This window comes from Vicugna pacos, chromosome 4 (genome assembly GCF_048564905.1).
Source record: "Vicugna pacos chromosome 4, VicPac4, whole genome shotgun sequence".
Taxonomy (NCBI): Eukaryota; Metazoa; Chordata; class Mammalia; order Artiodactyla; family Camelidae; genus Vicugna; species Vicugna pacos.
In genome coordinates this window covers 79,396,548-79,412,569 of record NC_132990.1, presented here as the reverse complement: position 1 = coordinate 79,412,569, position 16,022 = coordinate 79,396,548, and the positions used below count along the sequence as shown (strand labels likewise).

The window sequence follows — 16,022 nt, the reverse complement described above, 5'->3', positions numbered from 1 at the left end:
GCGGCGCTCGCCAAGGTACGCGGCGCGGTGCGGGCGCGGGGCCGCGGACTCTGCTGTCCCGCCTTCCGAGCAGCCTCCCGGGTTTCAGCTCAGCCCAGAGCCCATCCGCATCCCTCCCCAGACCCTCCTCACCCTCACCGCTCAACCCCCGGGCCCATCCACATCGAACAACCCACGAGTTCCCGACGTGATCCCCCACATCTGCGTTCCCCTAGGTGCCCCGCAGTCCTGAAAAAATGTTTATTTGCGTAACCAATGCCAGCTGGGGGCGGGTGTGGGGGCGGGGCGGGTTCCTCCTCTTCCTGTCACTTTTTCTTCTTCTTGGCCACCTTGAGCCTCCCTTCGATCAGCCGCTGGCCCTGCCTCTTGATCTCGGCCCGCGAGGGCACGTAGCTGTGGTCCACGTCGGCGAACTGGAAGGTCTCTGCAAGGGAGGGCGAGGGGAGGGTAGCCACGCCCGCAGCCCCTGTGCTCCGTCTGGGTTCCCAGAGCCTGGGCTGCACCGGCGTCCCTTCATCACGCAGCCATCGCACTGACGATGTGTATTTCATACTTTCCGTGTCCCTGACGCTCTGGCCTTTGGGGTCTCGTACACCCGGGAGAGTCACAGCCCAGGACTCACCCAACCCATCCAGTGTCCGCCCCGACCACCCACCTCTCTCTAACCCACACACCAAGCCCCAGTCACCCGGGGAAAGGTACCAGGCAACTGGGGACAGCCCCGATGCCCCCAAACCTGCCAGGATTATTTGAACGGGTGGCCCTTAAGCTGCGTGCCCTGCCCTGCCTCGCCCTTCCCACAGAGACCCCAATAAGGGCCCTGACCTAGGTCTTCCTCCCTGCCTGTGGACTGGCACTGGTGCCCCACTGTGTCAGGAGAGGTGGTAAATTATTTCAATAGCACTAGTCTCACTAAGTCACTTCCATAAATTAAAATCCTGTGGGTACAACTGACACACCCTCTCCATCCCTTTAGCCCCCACTGTCCCTCCTGGCTGCCCTGGTCAGACGGAGTGAGTGCCATCCCTCGCTCCTCCCGCCCCCTGCACAGCTCAGACCTGCCACCTCACCCCGCAACCCCTTCCGGCTGCTGGGCAGCCTGGTCCCCAGCTCTCCCTGGCCGGTACCTATGACGTCCTCCTCCAGGTCCTCAAAGCTGATCCTGGTGTTCTGCTTCTCTTTCAGAGTTGAGGACTCCAGGGCGTCCCTCACCTTCGTGCTGACCTGCAGGGCACCGGGGACTGTCAGCTCCAAGGGCACGTGGGATGTGTGGGCAGCCCCCAGCCCAGGGCTACCTCCTCAGTCAGGGATAGCATCTGCACTCTGTCAGCCAGGTCCAGGAGCTTCCCCTCACAATACGCCAGCTTGCTGTACACATCCAGGGTGTTGGAGAGCTCTGCTTCTTTCTGTAGCCGAGAGAGCAACCGTCTCCCTCTGCCCCTTCCCAGGGACCCTGTGTGCCGCGGCTCCTCCCCATTTGGCTGCTACCGGGGCCGTGGGCACGGGGATGCCGATCAGGCGGATGTAGAGGTTGTCGATGCCGGTCTGGATGGTCAGCAGCAGCTTCTGGCTCCTGGTCATGTTGGCGTGGGCCTGCTGCAGCCTGTCTTCCTCCTCCTTCAGCATGTCCTTCATTTTCTTCTCAACAGACTTGAAGCTGTTGAGGATGAGGGAAGGAGGTGTTGGGCCGAGGGCAGGGCAGCGGGGTCCTGAGCTGGGTGCTGTGCTAAATCTGGGCTCAAGAGCTGAGATGCGGGCACATAGGGCCCCTTGCTGCACCTCCACAGCCCATCTGCAGAGCACTCTCAGGCCCCATGCAGTGGGGATGCTCAGCTCCCAGCCTGGTGCCAGTCCGGTGGGAAGCAGGGGCCTCCCGGGTACCTGACGGAGCTGGGCATCTGGTGGAACTTCAGCATTGCCTCCTCCACCTCCAGCTTCTTCATCAAGGCCTCCAGCTGTGCCCGTCTCTCCTCACAGTCCTCCATCTGCAGTTCCAGGTTCTCCTCCGTGTTCTGCTGAGCCAGGAACCGGCCGGTGATGTCCTGGTAGGGCCAGTGGGGAGAGGAGCAGGTGTGAGCCAGGAGGGAACTGGTTCTTCTGGGTCCTTCCTAGTGGTCGGTAATTTTGACTGTGGCCGGGCGCTGAGGGCCTGTGAGGACAGCCATCGGGTGAAGCCCTCCGTATGTGTGGCATTGCATGTAACCCTCATGACAGGCAGAGGGGGCAGTGACCCCAAGGAAGAGACAGAGACTACCGCTGAGACACTGTGTGGCTTTAAGTCACTTGTCTAAGGTGGACAAGCTTATGTCAGGACCATGGACAGAAGCTCAAGGCTTACTAATAATAAACCCAGATCGGATTAAAATAAAAGGGGGGTCAGGTGGAGAGGCAGCTGCTCATTATGATACTGTTGGTTTGGGTAGGTGGAGGCCATGTTCTCAGTGTTTGATCCTCAAGTTCCGACAGGCTCTGTGCAGCTCCTGGGACGTGGCTTGGGTTTGCCAGCCGTGTCCCGGCAGTGCCCTCTACTCTGAGCTATGGGGGCCGCTACTTTGTGTGTCAGTTTCATGCAAAAGGGGCCTGCAGACCCTGGCCCAGCTCTTCCGCCCATACCCTGGGAGTGCCAGAGAGCAGTACCCAGAGGTGGGAGCACCGCACAGCAGTCTTGACTTTCTCCACCAAAGCGGTCACATCCGTCTGGTATTCGATATCAGCCTTGGAGGTCTCTCTTCTCTTCGCTGGGCAGAGCCAAGGGGAAGAACGGCCAGCACAAAGGAGTGGTGTGGGGCTTTGTGCGAGGCTGTTGCATGCCCCCATGTGTTGTCAAGGGAGGCCACCCAAGAGCTGGGTACCCATCCCATCAGAGTTGCCTGAACCTGAACTGGCTCCCTCCTCATCCAGCCCTTGAAGGATGCCCCAAGGTAGCTCTGTCCACAGAGGAGCTGCTCCTGGCCCAGCGGGGCTTAGTGGCCCTTCTCAGAGGTGGCGCAGGGGACCAGGGGACACAACTCATCTTTTCTGAGGGGCCACTGTATAGCAGGCCCTGGGGTGCCAGGGACACTGAAGTGCGTTTTGCAGCTGAGAAGCCGGGGAGTCAGCCACGCGCGGCTGAGAGCCCAAAGCTGGTAGCAGCCCTTGAAGTGTGTGCTGTGGCTGCTGGCACTCTCCTGTGTCCCTCACCCTGGCCGCTGCAGGCTACACCTAGCCTCTTGGTGATCTGGCCTCTCGGGACCCTGGCTGGGGCGGCAGGAGCGGAGGGCTTACCTTTCGGAGTTTCCGGACCCATCAGATTGGAGGGGAAGTCCAAGTCCCGCTGGCCCTGATGGAAGGGGGAGGAGGTGGTGAGCAGGGGGCGCACCCCGTTTCCCTCGGGGCTGAGCCCCGCAGCCCGCCTCACCCAGAGGTACTTCTCGCTGGTCTCCTTGGTGTGAATCTTGTCAATCAGCTTCTTCTGCTGGTTCAGCCGGTTCTCCCGCGCCCGGCGCTCTTCAATAAAGGTGGCCTCCCCTTGCCTCATGTTCATCTGGGGACACAGGAAAGGGGTGGGGGCTGTCCCACGAAGGCCCCCCGGGGTGCTAATCCAGTGTCACATTCATCCTCATCTTCCTGGGTTTGGGAAGAGCATTGTTGGCCATGCCCTTCTTCCTAAACCGCACCGCCTGCCCCGTTCACCATCCCCCTTGCTTTCCGCTGTGGTGCCTTCCCTTCTGTTACACTCCTCCACCTGGGGTCACTCAGGCAGCAGCCGCAGGTCAGGGACCATCTGGGACATGCCCCACAGAGGTGTCTTGCAGCCAGAGTGCACCCATTTGGGAGCACGAATCTGATTCCACCTCCCCTCCATCTCCTCCCAGGGCTCCAGGTTAGGGAGCTACATCTCAGCCCCACCACCTGTGGGCCCACATGGGCTCTCACCTCCATCTGGCTCTGTTACCTCCCAAGACTGTGCTGTCCAACCCCCAACCTCCAGAGCCTGCTTGGACCAGGCTAATTCTCTGCCTCCTATGTCTACCTCACGGCTTCTGTGCCTGGCAGGACCCCCTCTGTCCAGGTTTATGGTGTGAGCAGAGCAGACTGGCATGGCAGTGGCTGGATTCCTCCAGTAAGTTCAGGTGGTGTGGGGATGGGGGTGTCCCAGTGGACACTGGGCCAGACAGGTTTGAGAGATAGCCCTTGCAGGGCCCCCCAGTCCTGGGACCTGAGCTCACCTTGACCTCATCTGTAATCATCATGGCATCTTGGGACATGACTGTCATATCTGACAGTTCTGAGCAGTAGTCACCCACGAGATTGTGCAGCTTGTCCAGCTCTGTGGGGTATCCTGCCAGCTTCTGTGTCAGAGGGGAAAGGGCTGGTGGGCTTCTCTCGCCCCTCCCCAGTTCTCACCCCTGCAGAGTAGACCACACCTACTCCCTACCCCTCACCCTAGACTAAACTGTGCAAGCCCAGGGGACAAGTATGGCCTCTGGCCCCAGCCGGGCACAGAACTGATGAAAGGAAGTGTTTTGGGAGGGAAGACAGCATTTTCCTGGTGGATTCTCACTGCCCAGGGTCAGAGCCCAGAGACACTTCTGAAGAAGTGGTGATAGGATGTCCCACTGTGTCAGAGGTGACACTGAAATCCAAGGAGGCTGGCTGCTATTGGAAGTGAAGCAGAGGGGTCAGAGACTCAGGGCTCAAGACCAAGGCTGACCTGACCAGCTAGCTGTGGGACCTTGGGAAAGCCACTTAACCTCTCTGAGTTTCCCCAAGTGTAAAACGGTAATAATGACTCTTTCAGAAGGTTGCTCTCAGGATGGATTTAGAAGGTATAATCATGTATTTAGCATATGGTCAGGTTCATAAATGTCCATGATATCTTGGCTGTTGGCACTATGTTGTTAATATCTACAACTAGAATTTTCACTGTTTTTTTAAACGCAGATGACCACAGGAGTTATTTTTTTTAAGCATATGTTCTGAAAAGATAAGATGCTACCACGGGGGGAACATAATGCATCCATGTGAGAGACGGGCTGGAGCCCAGAGTGCAGTTGGAGTGGGAAAGTTCTGAGGAGGAGTGGGCCCAGGAAGGAGAGGTGGGCAGGGCTGCTGGGTGAGCTTTCAGGACCAGGGTTTCAAGGCAAGAGGGGCAGCCTGGAGGAGGAGGCTGTGTGCTCATGGGGCTGCAGGCAGGATTTGGGGGACGTGACCCCAGCTGGGAAGAGCTGTGTGCCCATTCGCCTCTCCAGGGCTCCCCCTCCCCCAGCCTCGGGAAGGAGTCTGAGGGGCTTCCCTCACTCTCCTTGCCCCCCCGCCAAACTGCCCCTCTCAGCACCCTGGCACCCACTCTCCAGCCCTCCTGTCCGCCTGTCCTCTCTATCCACTGGCACCTGGCCTGTGGCAGGTGCCTATGCTCTGCTGTGTGGGGGCCCGGGGGGGGCCTCCAGTGAAGGGGTCTCCCCCCACACCAGGGCTCACAGCCCCTGGGGGCCTCCCCTGGCCTCTTCTGCAGGGAGCAGGGTGGCTGGCTTGGAAGAAGTGGGCAACAATCCATGGTTACTGGTCTGCTCAGAGGCGGCTTGCTCTGGAAGATGTTAGGGACTTTTTGAGGGTGCAGGACCCAGCTCCTGCCCCTAGAAGCCAGCCAGTGAAAAAGGATGGGGCAGAGTAAGAACAACACTAAACCTTCAAATACATGCAAGAAAACCCAGACAATTCTGATGTAGCACATGATATGCCTTGTTGGAGCAGCAAATAACAAGTTCTTGAGAGAATGCTTCCCACCTACAAGACGCCGCTGCTGAGCTGGCGCCCAGAGTAGGGATCTGTCTCTCTAGGGGTCACCTGGCCTGGAGGAGAGATGCACGGGGTCGGCCTGCCCCGCAGGGCCCTGCCGCCGGTGAGAGCCCAGCTTTGCGCACAGGCGGGGGCCTGAGAGTCCCAGCCCTCCCAGCCAGCCGACCTCCCTGGGGCCGGCGTGCAGCTCTTCGCGGCGGGATGCGGGGGCTCACTCTTTTCAGGTGATCCAGCAGGTCCACGTACAGCAGCTGGACGTTCTGGCTCGTGGTGATCTTGACCATTGTCTTTTCTATGTTGTTCTCCAGCTGGCGGATGACCTGGGGGTGGCGGGAGGGCACATTGAGAGTGCTTGGAGACAGGCCACCTGGAGGCGAGGCCGGCGGGGACGGGGCTGGGTTTTCTTGGGGGGCCCCGCCCCTCCCGCGGAGCCCCGCCCACCAGGGCCCCACCTCCGAGCCCTGCCTCTCCAGGGCCCCGCCCCGCTCCCCGCCGGCACCTGCAGCATGCGCAGCTCCTCCTTAGTGGCGTCGGGCTGGCTCTGCAGGCTGGCCAGCTCCAGCTGCATGCTCTCCAGCTTCTCTCCGCGCCTCCGCACCAGGTGGATCAGCACGTTGTGCACATTCACGCGGTCGAAGACGTACTTGCGCAGTTTCTCCCGTGCCACCTGGGTCGCGGAGGGCACGGTCCACGCGTGGGTGCGTGGGGGCCATGGACCCCTTCTGGAGCCAGGTGGACGGGGAGGGAACTGTGGCGACCCCACAGGGACCCTGGCGCTGGGAACTCGCTCTGCTCCCCACCGGCTCCACAACGCAGTTGGGGGTGCACTGGCCAAGTGGAGCTGAGGGGTCCCTCCTGCTGCCTTACCTCCATGGTGCAGCGGCTGTGCCCCAGCCTCATGGGCACGTCCTTCCCGCAGGCCTGGGAGATGGTCCGCTGGTCGTACTGCGGAGCGCAGCTGCTGAGCTGGGGGCCCGGCCCCTCTGCCTCCCCCAGGCCGCCAGCCCCTCCAGGCATTCTCCTCGGGCTTCTGCTGCCCTGTGCTAGCCCAGCAGCAAGACCCCAGCTCCTGGGGCCACAAGAGGCAGAGCGCTACAGGACTGCATCTGGGCCACCCCTGCTCGGATGTGATGGGGGTCCGGAGAAGAGGGTCCCTGTGTCCCCTGCATGGCTGCAGCAGGGGTACCCCGGGAAAGGGACCCCAGTCGGGCACCTGGCCCTGCCCTCTGACGTGGGGGTGGGGAGACTGTCTCTCCCACCCCGCGGCTTCAGAAAGTGGAGAAAGGAGAGGAGGTGCCCGCTGTCTACGTGTGTGTGTGCGCGCGCGCGCGCGCGCCCGGCCCCAAGAGGCAGCAGGCAGGGGGCGCCGTTGTTCACCTTCTTGGCCAAAGCCCAGTCTTGGGCCCCGCGGCGGATGTTGCCGCGCAGGAGAGCCAGCGTCGCCTTGTTCTTGACAGTCTTCTCCTTCATCGCCTGGATCTGCAGTGCCCGACATTGCTCTGTGGGTGGGTGGAGGGCCAGGACACCCAGGATGTGGGCCGGGGTCCTGGCCGCAGTTCCCCGGTGGGGGGAGGCTGGGCATCCAGGAGGCCCAAGGTGGGGGCATGAACTTGCTGCCTCCGGGGCCATGCTCCTTCCTCCTACCCTGTATCCCCACCAGGCTTCACTGCCCAGCAGTGCACATCTGGACGGCTCTCAGTGGACGGCAGTGCTGGGCAGTGGGAGGGCGGGGCAGAGGCCAGGGACAGGCAGTCCAGCAACCCCTTCCAGGCCCTCCTGCCGTGGAAGCAGGTGGCTCCCCTCCTGTCCCCCTGGCTTTGGGTCCACTAAGCTCACAAATCTGGAAGCCCCCAGCTTCTCCTCTCTCCCTGCCCAATGCGTGCCCATCCTCTTTGATTCCTTCCCCAGCTATGTTTGGGTTTGAGCAGTAGAGTGGCCACTAGCCCAGATGCCCTGGACTGTCCCTGTGTTAAGACTGAAAGTCCTGCACCCAGGAGCCCCTGAGCACCCTGGGCCACCCTAGCGACAGCCTCACCCTGGAGCCGAGTGATGGTCTTCAGCTCCTGGATCTGCTCCTCTGTATCCGCCTCACTGGGAACCTTCATGGTGGCCCTCGGGGTCCTCCAGGAGCCCTCTGCACCTCCCACCCTCTATGCTGGGCCTGCTCAGCAGAACCGCAGTTCAGATTGTCCCCGGAATCTCGGCCCATTGTGATGGGGGCCAAGGTTCCGCATGCCCAGGGAACCCAAGAATTCCCAGCCCATGCTGACAACCCCACCCTCTGGCCCCAGCCAGCCTCGGGGTCATCCCCTGGACGCTTGAGCCTTGTGGCTGCTCTCTGCTCAGGAGCACTGCCTTGGTCAAGGAAGGTGATTTGTGGTGGTTTGACACTGCACCCCACACCAGCCCCCCTGCACCCTCCCCTCCTCCATACTCCCAGGCTGTCCTCCACTGGGCTGCCTAAGACCTCTGACCTCTCACTGCCTGTGGGGTCTCCATCGCCCTGCCACAGCCTAGCTTCAAACTCCACACCCTGGTGACCTAGGGGTCACGAGACCCCCCCCAGCCTCAGCCCTCACTCCCCCATCTCCTCCTGACCATACCTGCTCCATCTCCACTTCCCTGGGGAATTCCTGGGTCTAGCTTTAGATGTCACTTACTCCGGGAGGGGTCAGTCCCCTCCCTCTGCAACCCCAGCTCAGGTTTCCCTTACAGCCCTGTGGCCCAAGCCTTGGCCAGCTTGCATTCTGGGGGTGCACTCTGGATGGGTTACTCTTTCCAACTCGCATAACAAAGCACCACAGACTGGCAGCTTAAACAGCAGAGCTGTGCGCTCGCTCAACCCTGGAGGCTGGGAGTCTGAAGTCAAGGGTCAGCAGGCTGGTTTGTCCAGGGGCCTCTCCCTGGGCTTGTAGATGGCTGCTGCTCCCTGTGTCCTCATGGGCCTTTCCTCGCTACGTCTGTCCTGATCTCCTCTCGTAAGCACACGAGTCAGACTGGTCAGGGCCACCGTCATTCTAACTCAGCCACCCCTTCAAAGGCCCAGTCCCTAAATACAGTCATATTCTGAGAACCTGGGGGGGGGGGTTAGGGCTGCAGACTGAATATGGGAGCGGGGAACCCAGTTCATCCATAATCATGATCTTCACCCGTGTGCCTTTCTGGCCCTTTACCTTTCTGGCCACTGTCCATCTTTAAAAAGCACCAGTCCCGTCTGAAATTCCAAGTTCACCCTCCCCTCCCTCGGAGCCTGGGTCTTACCAGGGGGTCAGAGGGCCTGCTGTGGGCGTGGTCTGCTCCCTCGCTGCCCCCAGCTCCGTTCTCCCAGGGCGTGAGGCCGAGCTGTCTAATACTGGTTCTCCTTTCCTCAGATACAGAACCCCTGAATTCTAGTGGGGCGCACGGCTGCCCAGAGCAAGGCTGCTCTTCTAGGTGCCTTTGCACTAGGAGTACCGCGTGACTGAGTCTCGCCAGCAGCGTAGAAGTGGAAGTGGTGAGTTAGCTGCTCTCCTCCACTCCCCTCCTCCTTCCCATTGACAGGGATGGAGACGCAATGTTTGGAGCCGGCAAAGCTGCCCTGGGACCACAAGGTGGATTTGGAATGGAGGCCGTTACAGCAGGGGGCAGACTAAGAGGAGCCCAGGTCCCTGGCTCCCTGTTAGCCCTAGACCACCCACTTGGACTTTTACATGAAAGAAAACTAAGGCTCTAGCTTGCTTATGCCACGGTTATCTTGGGCATCACGTCATTTTGTCTTCCCATGAACAGACTCCCTGGCGCACAGCAGATGCCCAGGAAACGTTCACTTGATGACTGCCTAGGCTGAGAAGAGCAGGGGCCGAGCCGGGGCTGGAGCGGTGTGGCCCTGGGCTGTGTGCCTTCAGCGCTACTGGAAGCCCACTGTAGAGGACGAAGGTTCGCCCAGGTTTTATATCATCTCCGCCTTTTCCTCTGGTGGGGGTGGGTGAGCTAGGCGGCCTTGCCCACTCAGGAGCCTTTCTCCATGAGGACAGAGCTCCAGTAAGCTGGCTCTGGCCCCCTCCAGCCCTCACTTTCTCCTTCCCTGGAGAGAAGAAATTTAGTCCGAGAGATGTGTTTAGAATGATAGGCAGGTGGGCACAGCCACTTCCTGTCCCTCGTCCCCCAAGAGCCAGGTGCTGACTGGCTGCGCAGCGTCTGATCTGCTCCTCCATGCCAAGTTGTGCCGCAGACCCCCCTATGGAGAGGCCTCAGTGGTCCCACAGGGGTGTCTAATTCTGGGGGTTCCCGGTGAGGAACTGCCCTGGCACCTCCTCCAATCAGCAATATGGTACTGAGCTGACCTTTATCTCTTATCTTAAGGCTCTGACTCATTTCCCAAATGCTTCAGAACTCAGGGAAAAGGGCAAGGCATTTATTAGCCCCACAAACCCCAGCAGCAGCTGTCACATTGGACTGAGGGGCACACAGGGGCCAGAAAGGGAGTGTGGGCAGCAGTGGGTGAAGAAGTCCCCTCGAACACATGCCCCAGAACTGCTGCCGCCAAGTCCGCATGAGCCAGGCCCGATCCTCTACCGCTCTGTGCCCGCCATGTTTCTCGCTGGACAGTGCCTCCTGGTCTGACCTCCTGGGCTGCTCAGGCTGGGCAGAAGCAGCCGGCCCAGCTTTGACAGACCTGGCCATGTACGTGTGCAGGGGACACTTGGTGGAGGGAGGGCCCGCCTGGAGTGCAGACGCCCTGAGGGCTGTGTTCTAGAACCCTCCAGCCCCAGGTCTTCTGTGCCCCGGATGTAGCACTCCTATTTGTGCTGACCTGTAAGAGGCAAAGGGAGATAGCTTGAACCACACCCCAAATCTGCTCCCGGTTCCTATGCCCATTTTACTGGGGAAAAAACTGAGGCCTGGAACAAGAAGGATGCAGGCAGTGGAGGTCAGGCCTGAGATCAATCAGCTTGGTGTCTGAAGCAGGGCCTCTTAATCTGGCCACTCTTCTTGGGGTACCCACATTCCTCACTCTGCACTCCCCATTCCAGGGCCACCCAACCCCACCTGAGTCTTCCTCCTGCACGCAGGGCTCTGGAAAGTCTATCTGCTACGGGCCCTCTCCCTCCCGCCCCACCTCCATCCCCATGTCATGAGGACAGGCCTCGGGCCCAGGCTTGCCTGCCTAAAACTCTGGGCACTGCAGCTTCGGTTCCACTTCCCACTATCCCCAGGACTCTCACCTGTACCCATGTCTTTGGGGAGCTGCCCGGTCTCCAGGAAGAGCCAGAGGTTGCTGCATTTTTGTGTCTCCACTCTGGTTACCCAGTAGCTGGCCACTGAGCCTGTGACTGGTGGGGGGAGGGCAGGGGCCAGTGGGCGGGGGGCACCCGAGCCTCCGTACTTCTCAGGGAAAGGGACCCTGGGCATAGGCTTCTGGGCAGAGGTGGTGGTGGGGGGTCCAGCAGGGTTCCTACTGACAACTGGAGCCCCATCCCAGGAGGCAGAGACTCCCAGAACCACAGCCCCCACCCCTCACCCTAGTGGGAACCCACTTCTGCTGAAGAGCCAGCAGCAACTGGAGTGCATTTCAGGGCTCCCAGCACCAGCCCTGGAGTACCCACCCACGGCTACCAGCACGTTCCACTGAAAGGGGTATGCACACTTCCTCTGAACGAGCAGCTGCAGGCCGAAGGTCGCGCCGGTGCCTGCCAAGAGCCATGGTCCCCATCAGCCAGCCCCTCATCGGGGCTGGCCAGAGGACCCCCTGGGCGCAGCCTGAGTGCCCGCAGCACCTGCCAGGCTCCCGGCACCTGCAGGCTGGCGACCTGGCGCCACCAGCTGGGCAGTCAGGGTGAAACAGGAGGGTGAGGCCTCTTCACACCCCAGGACACCTGACCCAGCCTACCTGTGACAAAGGTGAAAATGCCCTTCACGAAGGCGTTCGACTGGCACGCGGCATACTCCCCCAGTCCCTGGGATGGGGGAAGGGTTGAAGGCTGTTACCCGTCCCTCCTGTCCCTCCTCTGGGCACACTCGGCCGTGGGGGAGGGGACCACACTCATCGTGAGGCCATCTCCGTCACAAGAGGATCCCCACTCTATGCCCCCTGCCCTAATGACGGCACTCCCACCGAGGCCCCCGCCCCGCTCAAGTCAGCTTCTGTATTCCGCGGCTCGCGTCCCAGGCCGGCCTCCTCACCGGGTGCTTGTTGGCCACGGCGTCGTCCACCCGGGACAGGCCTAGGTTCACCATTGCTGGCGGGGCGCCGGGAGCCTTCTGGCGGGCCTGCGCAGGACCGGGGGCGGGGCGGGGCCGGATGGGGAGGGGCGGGGCCTGGCGGGCGGGCGGGCCTGCGCAGGACCGGGGGCGGGGCGGGGCCGGATGGAGAGGGGCGGGGCTGGCCGCGCGCGCTCCCCGCCCCGACTCTGCGGCGTTAGGCGAGGAGGCGGCGGCGAGAAAGCGGGCGCCAGGCGCGGGCGGGCGAGGCTGCGGGCGCGCGCTCCTCCCCGCGGGCCCGGCCTGGGTCACCCGCCTCATTTCCGAGCTCTGAGGGGCATAATGAGGGTGTTAGTATTTGTTGGGGAGGGGCTTTGCTTAAGGAATTACGTCTGTGGGAAACGACCACGGGATAGTGGTGCAGCCACAGGTGATTTAGCAAGTTCATTCCAAAGTAGTCTAAGTGCACACTTGGTGCCAGTTCTGCGCTAGGAGCTGGCGGTCCCCCGGAGGAGTCAGAGGCCTAGCCCTCGTAAAGCAGAGAGGAAGACAGACCTGGGAGGAGATCGGGAAACGGAACGGGGAGGGGGATACAGAGGGGCCGGCACAGTGTGCGTGCGCGCGCGCGCCCCCGCGCCCCTCGGGAGGCCCTCAGGGAGAACCCTCAAACGTGAGCCGCTGTGTGGGACTCAGTGGCCTATTTGCATGAACTTCAGGAGGCCCTGGTGGCTGGATCTGAGGGCAGCAGGCAAGGGGCGGGCTACAAGGTCAGGTCGCCAGCCACAGCCTGCTGTGTCCTGTACCCTGGTGGGCCCTCCATGCTCTGATTGCGGTGGGAAGGCACTGGTGGATCCACGCAGGAGTCTCAGCCCCACGGACCTCTGGCTGTCCTGCCTGGTAGGGGTCGGCCTTCCAGGAATGCATCTGCTGAGGTTTAGAAAGTGTTTCGGGCGTAGGCTACAGCTCAGTGGTAGAGTGTGTGCTCGACGTGTACACGGTCCTGGGTTCAATCGCCCGTGCCTCTGTTACGGAAAATAGTGTTTCAGCCATGGATCAGGCAGAGATACTGCTGGGGTGCAGGGTGCTGTTGGGGTGTGTGTGGAGGCTGCACTTACAGGCCTTGGCATTGGGTTAGAGGTGCCGGTGAGAAAGGAAGGGGCCCCAGGCTGGCCTCCAGGTGTTAGAGCAGGCAGAGAGCTGGATGTGATAGAGAAAGGGGGATGTAGGCCAAATGGGAGGAATGGGCAGAAAGGAGGGGCACAGGCCAAATGCAGGGAACCACACATCATGTAAGCACCGGGGTCCCTGGGCAGAGAAAGAAAAGCAGGAACCTCTGGGCTGATAAGTGGTCACACCTTTTCGGGTGATAAGTGGCCTGGAGACCGAAAAAGAAAGGTGAGAAAAGGCAGCAGTTTCCAGTATCCAAATGTAACCTTTTGCTCATTATGCCCTCGTTTCAAAAATGTTAGCCTTGCAGATTAGAAGTCCCCATCAAGCACTGACACCAGGACGCTTCTGATCCAGACTAAGGACAAAGATCACTTCTCTCTTTGGGAAGGTGGAGTTGAGATGATAATCAGGGAATATGACCCCAAGCCCTTCCCTCCCCAATGAATATTCCACCCGTTCATTTTTACACCCTGGGTAACCAACTTGCCAGAGAAACGCAAGGCAGCTGCTCACCTGAGCCTGCCCGCTCTCCCCTTGAGAGTGTGCCGTCCATCCTTTAATAAATTCTCACTTTACTTTTTTAACCACTACGTCTTGTCTCTGAGTTCTTTCTGGGCTGGAACAACAACCTGGAACACCGGTTGCCTCCACCAGCAACACAGGTGCTCGCCCTGAGCACAGGTGGGCACAGCAGTGGGCGCGGAGTGCAGGTGGCGCTGGCGGGTGGCACCAGGAGGTGCTTTGGACTCTGTTGGATCTGAGATGTCTGGAGACAGGAGAGTGGGATGTGTGAATCTGGAGCCCAATGGGGAGGTCAGGATGGTAGTTAAAATTGCTTTCCTGAAAGAAAAATTGCTTATTGCTTGTTAATGAAAATAACATATGTTCCACACAGAAATTAAAGTGGCACAGATGCTCCTAAAGTAAAATGCACGCCCCCCGTCAACGGGGGTGCTGGCTGGGACGTTCATTCCTGGAGCAAGGGGCTGACGGGGAGATGTGGGGTGATGGGGGAGGCACAGGGCAATGGGTGGAGACACGGGGTGATGGAACAGCCGTTCCCAGCACCTGCTCCTTCCCAGAGCACTGGAGAAGAGGCCCCGGGCTCCTCTGGGTGGGCCGGAGGTGCGGGGCAACCTCACCAGGTGCGGTGCGATCAGAAGTCACTGTTGGTGCTGCAGCGTGGTGCGACTGGTTCCCTTGAACCCGAAGTGAAAGAGGGGCGCTATTTGTTGGAGTGGGTGTCTTTCAAAGTATCACCACCAAGTGGCTTAAGGAGCTGTTTACTGCTGACGTCACTGGGAGAAACCGGCTGAGACACCTACCGAGGGCCCTGTGCTGTCTCAGTGCGGGAGCACTGGGACTGACTGGCTGTGACTTCCCACCTTTGGCTGATGCTTAGATAATAATAGTATTTGGCTTCTCATGTAAACCATCTACAGACCGCTGTTTATCAGCTTAAGGTTTCCCGGAACTGGAGCAGAGGACATCTGGCCAGACCGCTTTCCCTCCTGAGGTGTCTGGACCAGGCCTGAACGCCCTTTTGTCCCTGTTGCTTCTCTCTTTCATGGGAAGACGTTCCCCAAACCCCTGTGGAAGGGGGAAGCCTCTTCTTTGAAGCAAATGTGGTGATGTGCTGGGAAGGTCCCAGTTTAGTAGACCTGCTGGTCAAAGCGACTTCATTCCCAGATATTAATGAGCCCCTCTCTGGGCCAGGGGAACAGAGGCCAATAGGCCAGCAACAGGCTGGTCCAGCTCCTGCTGTCACGGAGTGTGCAGTGCGTGCGGGCAGAGCAGACAACAGACACGGGAGAGCGTTTGGATTACGCTCAAGTGGCCAGGAGACAGAAGACAGGGGTTTGGGGGACGTTGCTTGGGGGACGTTGCTTGGGGGAGGCCGAGGCGAGACGGAGCCCAGGGAGCAGGCAGCTCCAGTGGGGGTGCTGGGAGGGACCAGAGGGCTGCTGGGCCGGAAGGTGCAGGCCGGAGGCCTGGCTGATGCACGTGGTGGTCTGGTGCGGGTTTGCGCTGGGTGCCACGATGACACAAGAGGATTTCAATCGGGGTGTGGAAGATTTATGCTGTACAAGGTTTGTGTGGGTCACTGCGTGGAGAGTGGGTTTGGGGGATGAGGGGGGAGTGGGAGGCCAGGAGATGGTCAGACACCCCAGATTTCTGGTGGAGAGTCCCCTGACCAAGGCTGGGCAAATTCTGGTGTTGGGTGTGTCCTCTGCAAGGTAGGTGCTGCCCCGCACCTCTGAGGGTCCTCAGGGGATCTGCAGGCCGCGGTGACCCGTCACTTGGCCCTTGCTTGCTCTCGCCCAGTAGTCCTGTGGTTGGAGGTCCAGTCTCTGTCCTGCACCGCACTCCGCCCCCACTCTTCCCTGGGAGCCTTGGGTGTGTCGCCTGTGGACTTGGTGGTCCTTTTGGCCTCCCTGTCCCTCATCCCAAGAGGTGGCACTTGGGGAAAGAGTTTATACAGTGTATGTATACACATATATTGTAGCTATACACACACTTTTAAAAAATTGGGGCATAGTTTACGTACAGTAGTGTTCACCCTCTTTGATGTGCGGATCCGCAAGTTTAGACGAGCACAGACAGTCCTGTAACCAGCACAGTCCATCACCCCAGAAGTCTCCACGGGCCACTTTGTCCTCAGCCCCTCCCGCCACGTCCCAGGCAATGTGGGACAGCTCTCCGTCCCCGCAGGTTTGCCTGTTCTGGAACACCCAAGGAAAGGAACCAAGTCTGCAGGCCTTACAGACTGGCTTCTCTCACTCAGTGTAACGCATTTGGGGTGTCATCCGAATTGTGACGTGTGAGTCGGTGTTTCCGCCTTTCAAAGGTCTCATCACACGGGGAGCAGTGAGTGGTTCATCCGTCCCCTGCTG

The 16,022-nt window shown here is 60.3% G+C and overlaps 2 protein-coding genes and 1 long non-coding RNA gene across 4 annotated transcripts; 1 reads left to right on the top strand and 2 right to left on the bottom strand.

Moving 5' to 3' along the window:
- Positions 1-225: 225 nt before the first annotated feature.
- On the bottom strand, positions 226-7,978 carry CCDC183 (coiled-coil domain containing 183). Of its 2 annotated transcripts, XM_072960535.1 has the most exons (14): positions 7,814-7,978; positions 7,156-7,277; positions 6,646-6,723; positions 6,278-6,445; positions 5,994-6,098; positions 4,209-4,331; positions 3,398-3,523; positions 3,265-3,319; positions 2,638-2,738; positions 1,882-2,042; positions 1,489-1,657; positions 1,296-1,406; positions 1,128-1,224; positions 226-424 (listed from the first exon to the last, which is right to left on the bottom strand). In XM_072960535.1, the coding sequence occupies exons 1-14, from the start codon at positions 7,881-7,883 to the stop codon at positions 306-308; spliced, it is 1,605 nt and encodes a 534-aa protein (XP_072816636.1). In that variant the 5' UTR covers positions 7,884-7,978; the 3' UTR covers positions 226-305. The 2 variants fall into 2 exon arrangements, with proteins under 2 accessions (XP_072816636.1, XP_072816637.1); XM_072960536.1 differs by lacking the exon at positions 6,646-6,723.
- A 62-nt stretch (positions 7,979-8,040) lies between these two features.
- LOC140696202 (uncharacterized) lies at positions 8,041-9,503 on the top strand. Its single transcript, XR_012072371.1, has 2 exons — positions 8,041-8,147; positions 9,150-9,503. It is a non-coding gene; the product is annotated as an uncharacterized lncRNA (long non-coding RNA).
- A 647-nt stretch (positions 9,504-10,150) lies between these two features.
- On the bottom strand, positions 10,151-12,056 carry TMEM141 (transmembrane protein 141). The gene is made up of 5 exons (XM_006218256.4): positions 11,941-12,056; positions 11,648-11,714; positions 11,364-11,447; positions 10,983-11,090; positions 10,151-10,570 (listed from the first exon to the last, which is right to left on the bottom strand). The coding sequence occupies exons 1-5, from the start codon at positions 11,992-11,994 to the stop codon at positions 10,557-10,559; spliced, it is 327 nt and encodes a 108-aa protein (XP_006218318.1). The 5' UTR covers positions 11,995-12,056; the 3' UTR covers positions 10,151-10,556.
- Between the last annotated feature and the right edge of the window lie 3,966 nt (positions 12,057-16,022).

Coding starts and splice junctions, on each gene's coding strand:
- CCDC183 (XM_072960535.1), bottom strand. CDS start 7,883: ATGAAGGTTCCCAGTGAGGCGGATACAGAGGAGCAGATCCAGGAGCTG. Junction 1,658..1,881: donor CAGATGCCCAGCTCCGTCAG/GTACCCGGGAGG, acceptor CATCCTCAACAG/CTTCAAGTCTGTTGAGAAGA. Junction 425..1,127: donor CCTGGAGGAGGACGTCATAG/GTACCGGCCAGG, acceptor CCTCCCTTGCAG/AGACCTTCCAGTTCGCCGAC.
- TMEM141 (XM_006218256.4), bottom strand. CDS start 11,994: ATGGTGAACCTAGGCCTGTCCCGGGTGGACGACGCCGTGGCCAACAAG. Junction 11,715..11,940: donor CCGTGGCCAACAAGCACCCG/GTGAGGAGGCCG, acceptor CCCCCATCCCAG/GGACTGGGGGAGTATGCCGC. Junction 11,091..11,363: donor GAACGTGCTGGTAGCCGTGG/GTGGGTACTCCA, acceptor TCCCCCCACCAG/TCACAGGCTCAGTGGCCAGC.